We start from the raw sequence: 22335 nt of genomic DNA, 5'->3' as shown, positions 1-22335 counted from the left end.
CAAATTTAAGAATTAAATTTTCTAGGAATTCCTGAACGTGCATATCCCAGTCTCTTCTTTGTCTTTCTTGTTTAATTTGTAGTATTTATATATTTTTTCTATTTTTGATATATTTAAAGGTTTCATTTGAACAAAGGACTTGGATGAAACCATACCTCTGCCAAACACAGGCAAGCAAATCCCTCAACTGCAGCCTACCACAGCGAGGCAATTGTTCCCTTCCAGCCAAAAACTGGTGTAATTCTTTATTCTTACGCCGGCGCTCCCGCAATGCTTCAAGCGCCATACGCTGCCCCCGACAAAATTTAGCCAGGCACGAGGAGTAGCCGGCTTCTCCCAGCTGAAAAAAAAATAAAACAGTTTATTAATAAATAAAAATTTAAATTAGTTTAACTTGTTTTGAATTAATCAAATTTCAAAATTCAAATTCAAATCAAATCATTTATTTGCTATAATTAGTCTTACAATTAGTTACAGAAATTACAAAAATCCGCCACATATGAATAGGCTTGCAAACCAGATATATCGATGATTGTCGAATAATGCAGGCGTGTTTTACACATTGCCTATGCGTTCCGTATATACAAATACTAATTATTATTTAAAACAACATACATACTATGGTACTTGTCTTTATGTATTCAATTGATTATTTGATCAATACCCCTTGCCCCAATGTTTACCCTAAATCTTGTATGATTTACTATATAATAACGTACCGTATTAAGCATAGCATCAGCAACGGGCCGTATTTGTACAACGTGATTGGGCGCCTCGTTTCGTACAGTCCTCAATTCTGAGTACAGTCTTAAGTGGCGTTCTTTAACACTGGGCAAGTTTGGGAATAGCGCTCTCAACTCTTCAGGAGCTAGAAGATTGGCCTGTCGCTCTAAGGGCCTCAGGAAATCACCGCCAAGCACTTTAAGCCAACGCACGTGAGATGCTTCAGAGACAATCAATTCTGTAAAATAAAATGTATCTTAAAATATGTCAATTTAGTATAGAATTAACCATGTATAAAACATGATGTTCATTAGCCTCGACTTATACAGCCAGTTCAAAATTGAATGCTTCGTTCTCTTCCCCGGTAAAAGAATCGACATCAAATAAGTTCTGCGTTCACTCAAAAGTTATTCAATCTCAAGAGCAAATCAATAAATATGCCAAAATTAATGCATGTAAATAATTTACGAGTTTTGAACAAGTCAAAAGCAGATGGAAATGTTTTCACAAATACGGAGCGTTGCCAGGTTTTCTTACCATGTATAACTTCTTGTCGCTTGCGTAGCCTAGCACTTAGCACTATGGTGTCTCGTACGCCTGGCGGCAGACTGTCCGACCATTGTGCTGCCAGGGGCTCTTCTTCATCTGACCAATCTAAAGGTTCAAAATTCATAAGAAACCTATGTATAAACTGTTTATTACTTTTCGGATTTGTTATGTAATTGAATGTACAAAGTATCTTTACCTTGTTGTTCAGCCGCAACAGAGCTACTCTCGTTACTCCGAGATGATAAGCTGGAACTGCTGGAACTACCCGAAGGCGCTGTTCCCGCTCCTGGTTCCAGGTCACTGTAACATACACGCATAAAACTTACACAGTGCATAGAATATTTTTGTTTGTAATTATTTTATTAACATTTATATAATGTATTGACATTGGTGAGTTAACAAAAAATAATACTTTATCGCCCCACCTTTTGTACCATAATTACAGAGGAATTTTAATATTAAAAGCAAAACAATGACTTTATACCGCCGGGCGCCATTAAAAGAGAACGCTAGGATTACGTGAAAACAATTGTACTGGTATTAATAACTAAGAAGCAAAGGTCGAGAGGAAGCCGCTAAATAAACACGTGCAGAGGAAATAGGGCTATATTTGGGATTAACAGTCCTACAACGCAAAGCCGGGGGGGATCGCTCAAACTACTTTCTCTTAGACCAATTCGCAACCTAATACATTTGCTTTAAAATAAAGTTAGTAGTTTTTCGAAACATATTTTAAGTTACGCGCCATATTTATTTTGAGAAAAAAATAGTTATATGTTTATCGATTCATAATAAAAATACATTTCCTATAGATCTAATAATTTACCAGATGAAACTGTTACATAAGGAATAGCTTGTCTGTTTCTGATATTAATACATTACGACCCTGAAACAAACGTAGAAATCTGGGCATTCAAATCAAACTTTCGTAGATCAAAACATTATCATAATATTTATACGGTTTTGTTTGTTTGCTTTCGTTTTACTCGACCGTGTTCCTGCATAAAGGTTTTCCACGTTTTCTTTGGAGTCGTGCCCAGGGATAAATTTTATGTCCTCCAGATGCAAGGGCGTGACATAAAAAGAGCGGCTCTTGGTAGTGACTCGTCTTACGGCCCTATATTTAAAACAGCGACAAAAGAATCCATCCATATTTAACACTCACTAACGTCTAAAATAAAAGGCTATTATAAATGAATTGTGATAAAAAAAACCGGCGCCAAAAAAATTACTGGATGATTGCAATTCATTTTTTTTTTATAATAATTCACCTATCCGCAGACATAATTGTAGGCTGAATTTCACTCTCCCGAAAATTTCAATAAATATACTAATAATTAAATTATCACATATCGTCATCGTATGTATTTGTTACGCGAACAAAACCACGCTTTTAAGTACATACTGTATATATTCACATGTATAAACATATATGCTGTACTTTAACATAGCGATTAGCTAAATGAATAATTCCATAGAATCCATTACTAAGGATGGACCTTGTATTTATTCAATTATTACTTATGTATGTGCTATATAATCCTATTATAACACACGTATGACAACACGTCATATTTGTCTTTGTGTATTCTTTAAAATAAAACACATAACTCGCATTCTTATGGTTAACTTTGCTTTTGTATTTATTAGTATTAAGAATCAAACGCAAATAACTTGTGTATTATAAAACACTGCCTTATTTTTAAACTCAAGTTGAAGCCATACAAAAATAAACTTTTTCAATTAATTAAAAGTTTCATACCCTTATAAATCTGTTGAAACGTTTAACTTTCAATGACAGTTGTTGAACCAATACGAAACCATCAAAAGTTCTCTCCAAAAATATTTTATTTTTGTAATAAGAAAGTGATTGACACATCCCAAATCCTGTATCGACAGGGAGCTGTTATCTTTTACTCCAGTAACGCGACAGCTCATTATGATAAGCGACACAACATATTTTTAATAAGTTTAAAACTTTACTTACTAAAATATTAAATATGCATCTTATTATCCGTTTTAATAGACTTACTTAACAGCCATATAACCTATAATTATATAATTTTTAATATAATTATAGGTTATATGGCTAATGAAGAATATAAGTGAAAATATGTACATATATCAAGTTAACATCATCAAGCAAACATTAACAGTAATTATTATATGAAATGCTAAGTTAGTGAAGTTTTGTTATAGTGTAGGTATATTAGATAAATCACATCGTAAAAACAGAAAATGTTTAACTAAAAATTTACCGTCAAATCTCTGTTACACCATTCATCGTTTATATATATGTGTCGCAATTATTTATTCATATTCGTTTTAAGTATTATCACTTACACATTAACACAAGCTAAAATAATATGACCTATAAATACCCAAGGACTAATAAACTGTACTTAAAATAAGAAAAATAATTAAGCTTTAAATAATAACGCTTGCATTAATAAAGACATCATCTTGATTTATGCAAGCGTTATTATTATACTATTAATTATCTATCATGAAATTCACCTTTCTGACAAAGTGCGCCTTGCCAGCATGCCGACAGTAGCAGGTTGTCTGCCGGCCGGTAGCGAAACATTGCGGGAAACGCGCGGCGCTTGCGTAGCCATTTTGATTTATTACTTATCACTTACACTTTCACCTTCTTACACTTTATTTCACTTTACACTACTGTTCATTTTCTTAAAATGACTTTGGAAAAAATTGAAATATAAGCACCTCAACTACTCCTGCCACATCTACACATAGGAATACTAAGAAATTTAAAATATACTAATCGAATATTTATAACGATAGCATATTTTAAAATTTCTTTTGTTCTTTTAATTTTCTTATCAAACATATATCTGAGGCAGACCCATACTCGTAAAAGCACCTGAATCATTAAAATTAAAACACTGGCTCTACAAATAACATATAAGGCTTATAGAGGAAATCATATTTCATGAAAATAAACAAATTTTGATAGCCAAAGTATCGTTGGCTGAGTACATTTTTATGTAAAAAAATATTTACGTTAATCTTCAGCACCCTATAAAGTTCTACAAATAGATTTAGATTTATAGTTGGAAAATTTTTAGCCATCTTCCTCAAGGTATTGACTAACATGCTATTTAAAAACATTATAAGTATAACGTCACTTGTCGTTATTGACCATATTACCTCAAGACCAGGCTGTGTATTACCGTGAAAGCTACAATAGGGACTACTTTTAAAGGACAATTACTTTAAAAAGATCGCTTTTTAGAATAGTTTATTTTTTCCTTAATAACATCTTGTCTTAAATGTAATGAGAATTATATAAAAAACTGATTTGATTTCCTTCGTTGGTTATTAAGTCGGTTAGTAAAAAACAGGTCGAAATTTAATTTAACCTTTCCAGGATACGGGTATAATGCGAGAGATCCTGGAGAAGAATGAAGATCCACCCGAGGTGGGTTTAATGGGTATAGTTCACCCAGTCTCCGAATAGCAGAGATTCTGGTGTGGGTCAAGTCTTCTGCAACTTTTGGGGACAGGGGATGCGCAATGCATCCTCGGATATAAAAAGGATATGGGCTCCAAATTCTTAACAGAATTTTAACTATTATATACTGATAAACAATAAACTAAAAATTTGTATATAATAAAAATTTAGTAATAAAAAAAATGTTATTAAGTAATAACATCTGAAAATTGGAATTATAAAGGTAACATACAAATTTTATGAGTAACAAAGTTCATAGCCAGAGGCCAGCATTCAGAACGTGAGGATTTATTATCGGATATAAATCTATTTAAACTGCCAGCTGAGTATATTAATATTACGGAGGATGTTATATGTTTTAGTATTAGCATTTAGTGCTACTGAATAGTATATACGATAAAGTTTGAAACTAGATTTTTTATAGAGAAAACGGACAGGAGGCAGACCTGATGTTAAGTTATACTCTCAATACCAGAGGGTTCGCGAGTGCGTTGCCGACCTTTAGAAATTTGTATGCCTTTTTTTTTCTTGAATAAAGATCGGGTGAAGGACCCTACGTCGAATAAGTTTGAAAATACTTTAGTGGGTAGTTGGGTCCACAACACAACATACATAAGCTATTTATGTATTTCAAATATTTAAAAAATATTAATTGTCCTCGTGCCAACGCGTACTTCAACTATTGCAGCCTAACTAACTAGCTTTTGGCAGCGCTGCTTGCCTAAGTAAATCGATTAATAAAACAGACACAGAAATGTCTACTTCACGGACTTCATAGATAATAGATACTTCTGCCGCTCTACAAATACCAAATAGAAAACGGGAAGCAAATGCATAAACAAATTAATCTTTGAGAGGGACACATTACTAGGTTTTATTTGTCCCATATAAAGCTTATTAACAAGTTATAGCCATAACTGTATGGTAATTTCGCATCCGTGAAGCTGTTAGTACTTTATATATGTTTATAAGGAAATTAAGTTTTTATACTGGCGCCGTAATAACGTAATGTCATAAAAAAGGTAAGGTTGAGCTTCTTTCATTCGGTTTCTCTGTCTACTTTTAAGGATTCGTGACGATCACAAACGCTAGTAAGATATTTCTTTAAACATAATCATTCGCCACAATGTTAGAACACCAAGCGTATAATATAAATATATTCCCGGCGAACAATAATATACTTAAAGAAAGTAATTAATGAAACTGTCTCAGAAGTATGAATATTATATTTTACGAAGCCTTTTTAATTTGGTATCCCAAAAAAGTGTCACACAGTTGTCCAGAGATAGAGCGCATAAGACCCATATTTGTTCTACGATTTTTTGTAGTTTCTGAGTTTTATGTTTTTCTATTTTTGCTAAACTTCCGCTTTTTATTACTTTTGTGTATACCTTGAAAATAATATACGCAATTGTTTCTTATTCATTTAAAGTTTACACTATGAAACACTAGCTAGCCGGTTTGATATAAAAATCTAAAACCTACAAATATTCTCTCTATCTCTCTATATATCTATATATACACAAAATTGACGTACAGCTACGAAATTATTACAATATATGATTAATATTAATTTAGGCCAAGATCCAAGTGCATCGTAGGTGCATAGTGATAGTAATATCCGTTATAATATGTAATTTATCGTAAAATAAGCTAATAATATGTGTCAGCCTTTATCTTTTTGTGGATAAATTCTAACACTAATAATATCCTATACTAATACTCATCAAAGACCGTGCCAACTGTAAAAATGTCCGCCTTTTGGGGTTAGTCAATAAAATTTTAGTAAAGCAATTCCATGGCAATACTTACATATTAAAACTTGTGTTTACTCATTAAATCAATAAGAGCTGTTAATAATTTTATAATAATAATACACGGATGCTAGTTTACAAATTTGATAGAGATTACAGCTAAGATTTTTCGTTTTACTTCTTAACAAAGACTAGGTCCACAAAATTACACCCAAAGGCAACTAAAAACTTTTTCTACGTTTGTAATCCGGTACCCGCATAAGGGCTAACATTTATGTTATAAATCAAGATTTCTAGTTGATACAAATGTATGTGGGCGACGATTACTCGTATCTAACTTAATATAAACGATTCGATAAATCTAATAGCTAATAACAAAACAAAAGAACTATTGAATATATATCAATCAAAACTATTCATCCAACACTTATCATAAATTTAAAATTAATCCTTACTAATTTCACAAATATTTCTAAGTGTATCTGAGAGTATAAAATCTTATTTAAATTTACAATATAATGGCCGTCTTCAAAGCACAAATTGTCGGAAATAATTAATCAAACGTAATTTTAAATAGATCCGCCCAACACGACCGCTCGCTAGGGCGCCGCGGTTCTGACTAACGAATAACGATGATAAGCGAGGGCGGGAACTAACTTCCGCTAAGTGCACTTTATTAGGAAACTGCACTTTATTAGAAATATGGATTTGAGGACAATTGTTTGAAGTAACAATTTAATTAATGAAAAGATATACATATATTATAACGTGCAAGAAAGAACTATTGCATAATATTACGTGCTACTACTCTGATACATTTCAACATTTACGTTATTAAATTAAATATTTAGTAGTACAGTTTAGGGCTTGATTTATATATCATACTAGCGAACCCGACAGACGTTGACCTGTACAAAGTGTTAATTATAAAAATTAGTCCAGCCGATTAGAAGTTTAATTACAAACACACAGAACATTCATACTTATAAAGAGAAACTGTGACTTCTTTTCTTATTTTTAAGAATCATCGCTAGTTTCGAGACAACATGTAACAAAACTTCAAAAGCCCTTATTGTGATAACTCGTTTTTTTTTATGCTATTTATTTATTAAGACTTCGTTACATTACAATCTAAAAAATGAACATAATTAAATGAAAAGAAGGGAATCCGGCGGCCTTACCGATTTCGAGCTTTTAATCAAATACAACAAGTTCTATTTAATCTGAGACCAGAAAAGATCCAGATAAATCGTGGAAGTCGTTTTTCTTTACAGGCTTCGTTCCATTTTTAATCAAGCTAAACGCCCTCAATTCTCATGCTTGTTTACTTCGCTCTAAAGCTCCAACTGTGAGTTTAATGCAATTATAAAAGCTCCACGATGACATCACATATAGGAAAGTTTTCATACAATAACGATGGTAGGTGCGCCATGAATCGTTACACACGATCCATTGCGAAGATTATTGTTTGCAAACATGACCGACTGTAACTGAACTACGTCATACTTTTTACAGACAAAACAAACATTTGTCAAGTAATGGAAGGTATACTTAACGCATATACTAATGTAACTATAACGACATAAAATTCACCGGAGAGCGACGAGGTTTAGTATACTGTGATTTGAGAATACTCTTCTCGCTATCCTCTAATAACCTCCAAGTATACACTTGCATTTACATTATATCTATATATTATATATTTGTGAATTAAATACAATACTTACTTTTTACTTACTTTACGGTTTACTTTGGTAAAGCAAAGACTAAGAATAAAACCATATCAACGAATATAAATCATATGGCATTGTTATTTAAACTATTTTAATCCTTTAAATATTTATACATATATTATATATACACTAGTTTATTTGCACGATCTCATCTCTATACTAGGCAGGGTATTTATCTTATTAGAAAATATTGCGATGTATGCCAACGTTTGGAACCTCAGAACCAGTCATAAAGATGTTATTAGCTAACATTAGGAACTCAATGAGGCTCATGAGTTGGTTTATAAGTCATTACCTGCTTTATAGTTTATGGGAGTGTAAAACGAAGTCTTCTAGACACGATATGCTCTATGGTTGCGAAAATATTTATATATGAGAACATATTATATTAATGGCGCTGCAACCATTTTTGGTCTGGGTCTCAGATTCTGTATCTGTTGGGTGATCATTTGGCAATGTAATAGACAAGTAGATATACAGCCTTCTGTGCCTGACACATACCGTTGACTTTTTGGACAAGGAAAGCAAGAGTAGTAGAAGAGAATCTTAAATGCGAACATAGACAGAAGATCGAAGCCGGGGATCGAACCTACGACCTCAGGGGTGAAAATCACACGCTGACCTACAGTGCTCGTTCTAAGAGTAATTAATACAAAATAAAATTTCCTTTTTCACGATCCTATAAATATCATAAATCGAATTATCGTACTCGAAATATATATGGAGATCAATAGAACCTATTCCATATCAGTAATAATCTTTACTTATAAGTTTTAAAATATTAAATATAGTCTCAGCTTCGCACGGGTGGACATTTATTTTATATTTTATAAGGTAAACATTATTGTAATAGTTAGTAGGGTACCTTATTTATTTCTTGCAATAATAGCTTATATTAATCAGTGATAATATAGCATTAAAATGACGAAATAATTTTTAAAATCGGTCCAGTACTTTTTGAGCCATTCCGTTACAAATATACTTAAATACAAATCTTTCCTCTTTATAATCTTATAGGATAGAACAGTTTAAATTTAAATATAAAGAGCCAATTTGTTGAAAATTACTTCTTGATATAGATCTTTAGTATTATACAGGAGTTCCGAAATCTTAAGAAAAATTGCAAGCTAGTAAAGTGGGAGAACGTGACTTAACAAGGAAGACTTACAGCTTCGTCTCCCATTACACAACTGGGGAGGGTTTCGCAACTACCCTACTTGTCACTTGCTTTTCATTTGCTTCTATTGGATTATTAAGGAGTTGCGACCTAGATTTCATACCAAGAAATAGCACTTATTTCAAAGGACTTGTCTGTGAAATATATTAACGGCTGACTTCGTAAGTGACAATTTACTATCCTATAGGTTATCTAAACCAGAAATATTTTTTATATCGTTTATTGTAAATCTTTTATTAGAATTTATCATCTTTAAGCATTTAAAAATATAACGAAGAAATAAATTCAAACTTATACAATTGATACTATGAATAGTATTTCGATTTATGATTTTTTCTATTAACCCAAGTCGAGCTAAATAACATATCAATTGTCTTCGTAAATTTAGCTAGAATGATGCATGTTCTCAGTTGCCAAGACAGGCCTGTTCCACCAAAATTAATTGTCCACTCGCGTATTTGCGTTTCTTAGTATTTCCGCAATGAGTCAATATCTCTAAAGAATTAGTAAATAAGAATTCTATTAATAGAGAATATTTCAGCTTTAACTCATCACGCAATTTTTAGAATACATGATATTGATACTCTAAATTTAGGTAATAATGGAGTCATAAAAAGGACCCGGTATATATCTCCTCTTCAAATCTCACCTCTAAAACATCTTATTATATTATAATATAAACAGTTGAACATCAATGTGTTCATGACCTACTCACTCGGTTTTATTTATAATATAATATGATGAAATCCCAACCCGCACTCCTAAACAAAACATCCGAGCTACGAAAATCCATCAAAGTTTTCCCAGATATGATTCATATGGAAAATTTCGTAGTAATATCATGATACAAATATTTTCAAACTAACAATTTTTACACATTATTAACAAATGAAAATTATATTCAGCTTCTGTTGAGGATAAAAAAAAAGAATTGAACGACATTCCTATCTTAAGGCATCATTTAATTGTTGTTAACAACACCATACGAACAATAGTTCACTAGATCGATAAAATGCGATATATCACCTAGTTAATTTATTAATATTAAAATAGTTGAAACTTGAAATGTTATTTCGAATCCGCCCGGATATATATTTCAGCAGCTGACGGCCAAAATCGTATTATATCAAATGAAAAATTCTTTCATCATGGTCAATCCTCAAATATGATTTCAACTGTTTTTTATAGTAACTGAGAATATGTCGGCACACACTTCACGCGTATACCGTTATATTTCCAGTTCATCTCTGTAAAAATAAAAATAGTATTATTTAAATTTATTAAATTGAAACTATATAAAGTGAAATCTATAGGTCTTACTGCATATATTTACAAACAATTTATTTTTTGTTCTTTAAAATAATATTCATTTCACATAAAGCATCAACGATTTGCGATTTATAGAATGTTCCCAAACAAATTTAAGACATAAATAATCTTAAATATAAATAATTTATACAAGTTCAAATGTAAAATTTAATTCCCATAAAACATTGTTCTGCCTTGCACAATCTAGTTTTCAGCGAGTACAAAAATGAAACCGAAAGAACAACTAAGAAACAAAAGCGTAAAAATATTGCTAGACTTAAAAAAAAATTTAATTAAGAAGTCAAAATGGACTTTAGATATGATTGAAGCCGGTTCCGTCTAGACTACATAATCTCTACTTCAATGAATATTTTACAAATTTCTTTTACATGTATCCGAATATTACTTTCATGAAAAAACGTTAAATATAAGACAGAATAAGTTAGTAAAAATCAGGATCTTCTGGAGAGACTTTCTTCAAACAAAACTTAAGTATTTTGGTTTATTACAAAGTTTTTATTCATTATGTAACCGTGGGCCAAATGAAAATATGTTGAACGTTAAAGCAGCTTAAAGCTGAGTAAAGTCCATTTTTTATTAAAGTAATCACTTAAAAAACCCTTTTTTTTTAATTTATGTGTCTTGACATACATTGACTTTGATCGTCACATACACACCTGAACTATACCTATATAGGCATGTCAAAAAAAAACATTTATATAATTTACAACGTGAAATCGTATAAAAGTGCCATTGACAAAAAAGCCTAGATAATGATATCAATGGTGTTGACGTCAAATGCTACTCATGTTATCCTTTAGCTTTTGGGGATATTTTTATATCACCAAAAGATAATGATATCAATGCTGACGTTAACAAAAACAACAGGAGAAAAAGCTATTTCAATTGAAAATGATACGTCCTTTAGGTGTTTATAATACATTGCAATCAGTTTGAGCGTAATATCAAATTATCTCAGATCAATTTTAAAATTTTATCGTTGCTAGATAATTTCTATTTCTAAGAACGGGTCTAGTTTCATGTTATTTTTAATTATATTTATTAAAGTCATTAAAGCGTAATAAATAGTTACTTTTTTTTACGATTACTGATACTATTTAGCTACGAGTTTTATATTGCTAATTGTTTTAAGACGTATAAAAAAAAGTAAATTTCAAGAAAGAATTTCTTTATGAAATATAAAAAATTAAGTAAATTTCAAAAAATAATTGTTTTATGAAATATAAAAAAATTAAGTAAATTTCAAGAAAAGACAGTAACATTTAAATATATAACTGATCCCTTCCTCGTCCATCCCCTTCTAAGGGGAGTGTCATTTGTGTCTGTGCCACAGTCAACTTCAAGCTCTTAATTATTTTTAAGTAGTTTCAGAGAAATTGCAATATTAAGTACCTACCGTCGAGAATATCTTTAAATCGTTTTAGTTATTTTAAAATTAAGCACACTTAAAACTTATTTATATCTCGTAAAGGTAAACGACCGGAACAATATAAACAAATTAAGAGAATCACATATTTCCCGAATTCCGTCGCAATCGAACGGCGCCCATACACATAAAGCCGATACAAGTGGACTGGCTATAAATTACACTTTAAAGGCTCACACGGTAAGCGAGTAGCGATTTTTTTTATTAACAAGACAATATGACGTCACAATTTTACACACATCACTGACAGTAGAACCTAAGTTTAAACTGCATTAGGGGAACGAAATGCACAAAATTACGGTAACTAGCTTATATCGCCGCCCATGGAAACTCTCAATGCCTGAGAGCTCGCGAGTTTGTTGCCGGCGTTTTAAGATTGTTATAAAATATATCAATACTTACATCAAAGTTTTTGATTACTTTTCAAATTAAATATTTATTTGGAATCTGCCACGTGACGACTGATATATTAAGGTTTTATTTACTTAAACAGGAAATTGTTACGAATTTTCCTAATATCGACTTGCATTACCATAGTAAATATGTTTATGGTAAGATATATAAATACTGTAAGGTAAGATATAAAGTTAGATAAGCTCAACTCTAATGTGTGTATTCCAAATTTGTTGAGTTAATTCCAATTCCGTCCTTTCACGTAGTCGGAATACGAAAAAGTAAACAATCTCCGCCAACGCATCATCAGAAGCCTCTAAATTATACCAAAGCAAATCTCCTGGCAGTTATCCAGGGCGTCACTGCATAGCGCACCGCGCGACCATTGCGTTTTACCGAATTACTTCATTTCAGACGTGAAAAACCGCTCAATCATTTTCAAACCACTCCAGCTCTATTTTCTTTCTAAAATAATCTATTAAGGGTCTCACATTTAACACCATTTGAGAACTCCATACGTATGCCAATAAAAACCTCTAATTACAGGATATTAAAAGTAAAATGTTTCGTAATATCAGGCGACTAAAGAGCCTCATCACATTAAGAATGATATGCAAGCTCTTAGTATAGCAACAAGTATGTACGGTCTTTTCTACAGCAGAGTTGATAGCAGTAATATGCAAATCACATTTACTATGAAATTCACATTGCTTCGCAAAACAGTGTTTCAAAGCATAGTTTCAATCGGAAGTTCCACAAAGCTGTCCCACACCGCTTATCAGGTGCAGACGCGGAAACAGCTCGGTTGAAGCAAATCAATGCTGACGCAATAGCTGACGCAGAACAATACAAAGACATATATACAAATACTACGGCTATTTTAATTGAAACATTTGAAAGAAAACTTTTTTAATAGTATAAAGGCGTTCACAGACGAACTAATATTTTTAAACTTAGTAAAAACAAAATGTGAAACACATGTAAAAGCATAGTAATTCTATCTAAAACGAAAACTAGGCCGTGAATTGGTATTATCTATACGAAATTAAGCAATTATAAAGTAATTAATTGCTTTATAATGTTAATTACTATGTCATATTAGATACATTGTATTACACTTTGTATAGTGTTAAATAAAAACAACGCTCAACGTCCCTATTGTGTACTGAGGCTATTGTTTCAGCGAGGCGTGCTAGTGATGTACACTATCGATATCAGAGCACATGCAGTGAAAACATCGATTATCACATAATATCGCGGCACCAACAAATTTTTATATAGAAAATAAAGAAACAAGTTATAAAATCAATTAAAATCAAAAACATACCACATGTGCAGCTGGCACACGTGATGGTAAGTTTTTGTTATATAAAAAAAATTAATACTATAGATCTGCCTTATATTTTAGCTTGTAATAAGGTATTTTAATTTATAACTAATAATATTATTATTAAATATATTCTTAGATATTTTTTTAATTATACGTCTACATGTTATAATATCGTTCCTAGGATAATAAGAAACAAATGTAGTCAATTAGATTAAACTGTCACATTTTTTTTCTAAAATATATAAATCGATAGTACATATACGACATCCCTAGGATTATCAACGCATCGCTTGATTGTTGTAAAATTTTCAAAGAATCTATCAACATATCATAAATATTTAGATATATTCAATAGACAGCCACGTTTTAATATAAAACTCACAATATGTAACTAAAACTCCGCAACGTACGCGCGTATCGTATCGCGTTCAACGCGAGACTGAAAGCTGAAGCCTGAAATCACCTTACATTCCTGAAACCAACTGCTTTACGTAGAACCCTTAAGATATATCCGCTATTCAACAATTGAGTTCAACTTACACTGGCTTTTCAGACCAGTTTAAAAGACACACACTTTAGTTTATAATACAGGAAATTATGGTGCTAGGAAATCCAGGTTAAAATATACTGCCACATAGTTCCGATATTTTATAAGATATTTAGATAACGGCATTAATTTTTATTAACATTAGATATGATATTTTGTACGACAATTTTGGTTTCTATATTCTTGTAAACTATTATAGTATCTAGACAGATTTTTACCCTTCTAACCCTGAATTAGACGTGACATACTGTCCCAAGGGAGAAAGAGTTAATAATTATAAAATAGTTCAGGAACAGCATTTTGGTAACCTTTTCATTGTTCATGATAATAGGAGAACGGTCCTGCATTGATCAAAGATTGTAATGGGAGCGATTTTGCAATATCAACTTTCGCACATGGGAATAGAGTATATTGTTATATTACTTCATTTTTACAGCACGTTATAGACTAAGGTAAATTGTATGTACTGTATTCAAAGAAAATTTTGCAAATTTGATCTTAAATCGAGCCATGGTATAAATTTGTAAAAAATATATAGCAGTCTTTTTTATCTAATAATAAATGTTTATAAATATATCTGGAAACTTATCTCTTCTTAATGAGAATCTTTTCTCAAAACACTGAAACCTGATAGCTTTTTTAATGAAAGACAGAATTGTGTCTGCTTCAATACGATTACAGAACACTACTGAACTCTACAGGACTACGTTGAGGAATATTATAATAAATATCTAATAAAAGTATACAAACAGAAAAACACCATATATTGTCATGAAGCTCGTTCATTAACAAAGAGCCAGACCATACAGAATTTAACTGAAATTTATGAAATCAACTGAAATTGTTGCATAAGTAACCGAAAATATCTAAAGTCAACCTAATCTCTAGTAGGATAGAGTTCAAATTAAATGTTGGTCAGTTAAGCTCTTATAATGTCTAGTTCAATCTAAATTCTGATAGTGAAAATAAGAGAAATACTCGCAGACGGTACGTTAATGTTTGCTTTGAGATATATTAATTTGTAAGTTTAAGGAATTTGGTAAGAATTTCATGGTGGCTGTCTGAGAATTCATACAGAAATTGCATACACATAAATTGTATTGTGAACGCAGTATGATCGTCCTGGCTAATCCAGGTTAAACCTATGAAAAAAAGGTAACACAAGCTAAATGTTTGTCCCACGATTCACTCAACCCACTCATAACGCTATATTGTAATTTGACATATAAAAATCTAAAATATGGTACGAAATAAAATTATTACTTTTCAGTATAAATAGGGAATGTGACACTCCAATCACTATTAACAGATTCTAATATGAATGCTGTCTATTAAATTTTAATAAAAGCCGAATTTTTTAATTGCAAAAATACCGATGCCAATGTCAATACACTATAGAAGGTTTACAGATATAAATAGTTGAGAAAAAACTCACTGGTTAGGATGTGCGGTGAGACGGTTGGGATCAGATGCATTGCGATGTTTGCCCCGTCTAGGCGCGTCACGCTCGCGACAACTCTCGGCTCGGTTAACACCGCGCGATGTCGCACTCGAACCCCGCCAGCTAAAACATTGTAATTCTTATTATTAAGTATTTTGATACCCGCAGTTTAACCCAAATATTTTATTTAAAAAGTTTAAAAAATATATAAATCACATTTTTAGTTTAGAAAATAATAAACGAAAAAAGAACAAAAATCCGCTTTTTTTCCAAAAATAAGTTAAAAAAACGAAATCAGAGTAAACCTTTTTATACCATATGCATATAACATCTATCATACATTTATAGAGCATTTACATGTCGGTTGACCAAAAATACCTTTAAACCCTTACCAATGGCGGGTGTTGTTATTTTGAGAGAAAACAATTACAACAAGGCGCGGAACAACATATATAACATGAGGTTATTCAGTATTATGGTTGAATACAAACTTATGACAAATAATTAATCTGTGCAAGTCTTAAAAAGCACCTAAAATACAATATTTCTGACAGATTTGTCTATTCTTTTATACACACGCCATCTTTTAGGTAATAGCGCCAACTCCACATACACAACAAAATGCGTTTAAATAAACTTATCGATAGATGGCGTGTAATGAGAAACGAATGTTCTAACCTCTCAGAGTATAGTCATTACAAAATAGGATAGCGGATAAGATATATCATTATTATTAGACCAACTAGACCAATTTATATATCTCATGTGATCCAGTTTTATCCGCGTTAATAGTTATCGTGATGTGATAAAGACTATAGCGTTCTTCAATAATGAACTGCCTCCAAATAGTTTTAATTCTTCGAAAAATGTCGTCGTGAACTCAGCAGCTTTATGGTTAGTTAGAAGCCAGATGTGGGGCAAAAATACGTACTTGTGTTCCTTCTCTGGTACTTCTTTGGCGTTACTTTCGCCACCATCGTTGTCTACATCGGGAGTTGATTGCTCTTCTGTCGAGCCTTCACGCCTTGATTCACCTGGAAAAATACAACCATACATATTAATATATAAAATTAGCATCATTAATGAATTATTAATTTACTAATAATAATTATAATCAGCGCCATCTATCGTTGAATAGCGTAGATTTTCATGTTAATGTATGTCATAAAACCGTAACCAATTGAACTCCTTCTTCAATGGAAAAGGATTAAATGTTGATGAAACGAGTATAGTTTCTAATTATTAACATATATTAAAATTACGTCAAAACCACTAGAAAAACAATGGGAAATCATGAGGAAAAGAACTAACAAAATAAAGTCGCGTATACAAATCATCACTTATGTCACGGTAATGAAACACACAATAAATAGCGATGATCTAAGCGTCGCGAATTAGGAAAACCTTCAAGTTACGAATGCACTTGCTTTTGAACTTCAAAGCTATAATTATCGATTGATAGAAAGTTGAAGGTAAAGTTTATTTAATTGATTCACTAAAGTGTCTAAGGACTATTCAGAATCGCCCCTAATTAATTATATTGTCGAATTTTTTGTGATAGAAGAAAAAACTTTACAACATCAGTTAAGATATTCAGTTAACAACTGATTTAAAGAAGAGCTCTTTTCGACTAGATCTATGGTGAAATATAAAATATAACAAACAAGAAACAAGGATCGTCGGAGTGTAGGGAAGAGAGGGAGAGAAGAAGGGAAGGGAAAATGTCAATTTGTGAATATTTGCAATTAATATTTATTTTTCGTGTATGTACATATCATAAACATATTGAGTTTGAACTGTATTTTAATTCCATTATATATCCTTAAGACATCTTAAATAAAAATATATGGGGCAAAATCAATTTCTCTACCGGTTTCCCCATTACGTCACATGGGAGCAAAAAAGCTCATTAATTGCACCCAAAATGATGAGTCACGCGAGCGTCACCCTCAACAGTGCTTCGGTCATCGACCTTAATTCGAATCTTCATAAACATGCAAAATATGGTTTTTCTTATAAAGCAATCGAGTATAATTTTGTACATAAGACTTAAACTAAACATTATCTAAGTTTCATATGAAAGTTCTTTTTCTCTCTCTTTTTAGGAACTAAAAAATATCTCAGTAATTTTGTTTCCACAAAACTATATTGCTGTTTTGTCATTTATTAAATGAATAGCAAGTCTTAATAATATATTTACAAATATAAATCAACAATTTAAAAACGCAATTTTTTAACCATTTTCCATTTACGTAATGTGGAAATTATACAACGAATTGCTAAACTTTTCTAATAAACTAAGTCAAATTAGTAATCTCAAAGATTACTAATTTGCATCTAAAGTTTATATCTAAAACAGAGGTGTAACAAACAAATTTCTTCTCTCAGTGTAGCTCAAAATTCTTGGCAAGGGATAGTTCAGACCAGCCAATTATCTAAGGTAAAGTGTTTTATAAATAGATTTAAAAAATATGGCCAAATGGTATTTTAATTCAATGCCTAATACTGTCAACAAAGAGGCTACATTGTCTTCCACGACCATAACCAATGAGCGGGAGCCGTTTAGCATATAGTTATTGTTTCAACAGGAAATCGTGTTTACAAACATAATATTCAGAGTGCACTGCAATGCATCGCCGTAACCTAAATTTATTTGCTCCAATAACTTAGTGTTTTACTCATTGACGTCAAATATAATAATTCATTTCAGAAATTTCCAACATTTATAATAAGGGTTTATTAAGGATTTCACATTTACCACGACTTATTAAATTAGTGCATCGTTTAAGCAAAAACTCGGCGGTGTCTCTAAATGACTTTAAAGTAAATATTTCTTTACGACACGTGGCGACTTATATGGGTCGACATATTATGAAGTAAAAAGAGCACATTTGTACCATCCCAGTGGGGGGCAACGTCCTAAAGACGGCAGCACATCATGAAATGTGCGGAATCGCGATAACAGTTCACTCGCACCGCACTAGCTCCATACTGTCCTCAATGGCAAACGATCAAGAAGTTTAATGACAACTATTGAAATACAAACACGTTATTTAGCTACAAAATGTATCTAATTTTTTTTGTTCTGTTACTGTCGTTAGTATTTTCTCACATAAGACAGAACTTTAACATCCAAATAGCTTTATAACTTCACGGCATAAAAGTAAGCAACTTGACACATACAAATCACTCACAAAACTCCAAAAATCAAAAAAAATCTTCTGGCATTAAATTTTTTTGCCTGTTAAATATTTACTGCTTTATTTTGTTGTATATTGTGGGAGAGAGACTAACCTATATCTGTATTACCAAACTATTCTCAAACGCATAACAATTGATTAAAAATCATTTTCTGTCTTAAAATGTAGCCCGTTATTACCCGAAATCTTGCTAATTCGGACACAATAAAATTGCAATAAATGAGTCTGCGCGCAGGGCGATCGACATCAATTCGACGAAACGCGGCGCATCTCAGCGAATTAATAACTTGATTGTAACGCTGATATTGTAATTTTTAAATGCGTAACATTTTATGAGAGCATATATGTATGTTTATTTGAAGAATTAATTGCCCTTATGTTATGTGATCGTTACGTAAATAAGTTTCTTTAAAAAACCCTATCTGATACATTCATCTTTAGTGTTATGTTATGAGAACATAGGAGAACTTTGATTCAAATATTTTAACAATAATACAGCTTTATTAATTATAGAAATGTGGTTGTGACAAGCTTGGTCTTACGCTAGTCCCCGCTTAGAAGCAATATTCAACTTCTTTTTAAATATAAAACTATGGGACGCCCTTTTTGGGCTTCAATGCAGCCCATTTTAGTGGGTCCTTTGCTGGCCTTTGGGGGAGGGGTAAACTAACTTTGAATCGTTGGAGGTCATATATCTCAGGAAATTCGCAAAAGATAGTGCCTTGTGAAACGGACTGTGGACCGCCACCAAGGTGATGTTGATGGAATTTCGGATGAGATACGGCTTGTACGGTGTTGAAAATAGAAGGGTCCAAACAATTCCATAGTACACTTTGTAAAATTCGCAAAAATACCGCTATGTCTCTGCGTAGAGAAATAGAATCAAGCCGATCATACCGATACATTGGTGATTGACAATTCGACAAGCCCTTCACTGAATTTGGTCAAAAAAACACTTGTATTTGGGAGCACCAACCCAGTTATGATTACTGATTAGTGTACGTTAATTACTTACAAATTGCCTACTTAGAGCAACAATGTCGTACAACTAAATATCACACAAAACACTTAAATAATAATAAAGACATATTAAAAGTAAACAACAGACACTGTTTAAACAAGTTAGCATAGAACCGCGCACCGGAAGCATACATTTCGGCTGCGCATGAGTCCTACATCGCTTCAACACGCGACGGGAAGCGAGTATAAATAGCAATCCTTGCTTGTGATTCATGTCACCGCTTCTTCCCTGATGATTATTTAGGCTTCAGAATAATAAGCATACTCAAAAACAAATACAGGACATAAATTACAAAGGATCAACATTAAAATTATCCAAAATAGATATTTTAAGATGTCGCCGGAGTCAGAAAGACTTACTATTATTACACGCTATTCTTAATGGGCGGATAGATAGCCCCTAGTTGATTTAACTTCTCTTAAAATCCCTGTCCTTGTGCGACAAGATACACAAAATGTGCCTCGTACCTACGAGCTCAAATTACCTGCACAATTCGCCAATGTTTCGGGTTTTATCTAACTATGACACCAATTATATAGGATATTGATATTTTCCATCTCACCAAAAAGATGTGAGGAATTGTTTGAAGAGGCGGAAAGACTCAAGAAGAATTTTATTTTTATGTTTCAAATGTTAAATTTCAGTTCTCTTAAAATGTATTTTTGTGTATTAATGTAGGTACTTACTTGTTTTCTGTTTCTGTGTTGATTTCTATATCGTCTGGGTGTTTTGTTTTATAATATGTATATAAGCTATAAGATTACTAATAATTAAATAAATAAAATTATTAGAATTGATAAAAGCTTGGTATCAAGGAAACAAATTTGTGTATATCTTAAACCAAATTATACAAGGAAAATGGAATACAAAAGGTGTGTTTATCGAGAGACAAGGTCAGATGTGGTGACCTCAACAGCTTGTGGTCGCTGCACTAACCATTCCGAATAATTATATGGACAATCGTGCTACTCTTCTGCGAATTATTTTTAAGCATTGCATTCAAAGGTCATACGTAGTCAGTCAATGCCTTAATAAAATTTATAATTCCCCCTGCAATTCTTTACCTTTGTAAGTATTCGATAAAAATAAATATGGATCAAAATTTTAAATATTTAGAACAAAGCTGAAACAGGCGGGGGGCCTGATGTTACCATTAGCTACAGGGTCCTTCAAGGGGCGTACCAATTCTTAAAAGGCCGGCGATGTGCTGGCGAGCCCTCTGGCATTGAGAGTGTCCATGGGCGGCGGTATCACTTAACATCAGGTGAGCCTCCTGCCCGTTTGCCCCCTGTTCCATAAAAAATGTGTAAAGTGATACCGCTGCTCATGGATACTTATAGGCCGGAGCGCTCGCGATTGCGTTGCAAACCTTTTTGAAAATTCTGTTACAGTTTAATATAATTTGTTTGTTCTAACGTCGAAGATCCTAGAAGTAAATTCGATGACTAAGCCAGAACTCGTGCGCTGAATATAAATCTCGTCAATAATAAAATCCACGTACATAACATTTGAAGCAACGGGGAACGGTTCATTAACGATCAATGTTCACGATGGCATTAAAATTTTATTTACGTTTATTTGACGCAATGGGTAATGCAGGTGGCGATTTTAAATAAAATACAGGTTAAACACCCAAAAATTTAACAATAATATTTAGCCAGATGTTTTGTACAATATAAGCAGAAAAGATACCTCCATGTACGGTCAATTAAACTGCCAAAATGTCGCTTTAATTTGATACAAAATCCTAATCCAATTGGAATATAACCATAAACCCTTTAATAAACTGCAATAATAAATAATACTGTGGATAATGTTGTCTTTTATTAAGTTTTACACATTTAAAGAAAACACTATTTTATCGGATTGAAGTTATGTATTATTGTAAATTTATAATTATTTAAACATAATTTTAAATTTATCCGAAGTTTCGCGTGCTTAAATTAAATTTAAAATTATGTTTAAATAATTATAAGTTTACAATAATACATAACTTCAATCCGTTAAAAAGGTGTTTTCTTTAAATACTATGGATTCTAAAACACTACCAAAAATAATGTCATAGAAAAAGTTAAAATAGCATTTCAATGAAAAAAGGTTAACGAGAGACCCGGTCACTCTGTGGACCTAAGAGCATTAGCATCAGCGATCCATCTTCTTTGACATATCAATGGAAATCTAGGACAGATATATAAGAGCATATCAATGTGACTATAACGTATGGCTTTGTTCAGTTT

At 32.1% G+C, this 22335-nt stretch overlaps 1 protein-coding gene across 3 annotated transcripts in view; it reads right to left on the bottom strand.

Annotated features, from left to right (window-relative positions):
• The window catches only part of LOC111001504 (rho guanine nucleotide exchange factor 11), a 114179-nt gene that overhangs the window by 7771 nt on the left and 84073 nt on the right, over positions 1-22335 (bottom strand). For all 3 annotated transcript variants that reach the window (XM_045631408.1, XM_045631410.1, XM_045631409.1), the window contains 6 exons: positions 16809-16911; positions 15872-16000; positions 1469-1572; positions 1261-1377; positions 720-961; positions 156-340 (listed from right to left, as the gene is read on the bottom strand). In XM_045631408.1, coding sequence (XP_045487364.1) covers positions 156-340; positions 720-961; positions 1261-1377; positions 1469-1572; positions 15872-16000; positions 16809-16911 — 880 coding nt within the window. The remainder of the gene's footprint in view (positions 1-155; positions 341-719; positions 962-1260; positions 1378-1468; positions 1573-15871; positions 16001-16808; positions 16912-22335) is intronic.

Source organism: Pieris rapae, chromosome 15, assembly GCF_905147795.1.
Source record: "Pieris rapae chromosome 15, ilPieRapa1.1, whole genome shotgun sequence".
NCBI classification, from domain to species: domain Eukaryota; kingdom Metazoa; phylum Arthropoda; class Insecta; order Lepidoptera; family Pieridae; genus Pieris; species Pieris rapae.
Note: the sequence above shows the minus strand (reverse complement) of the source record. Positions and strands in the feature narration are given on the sequence as shown.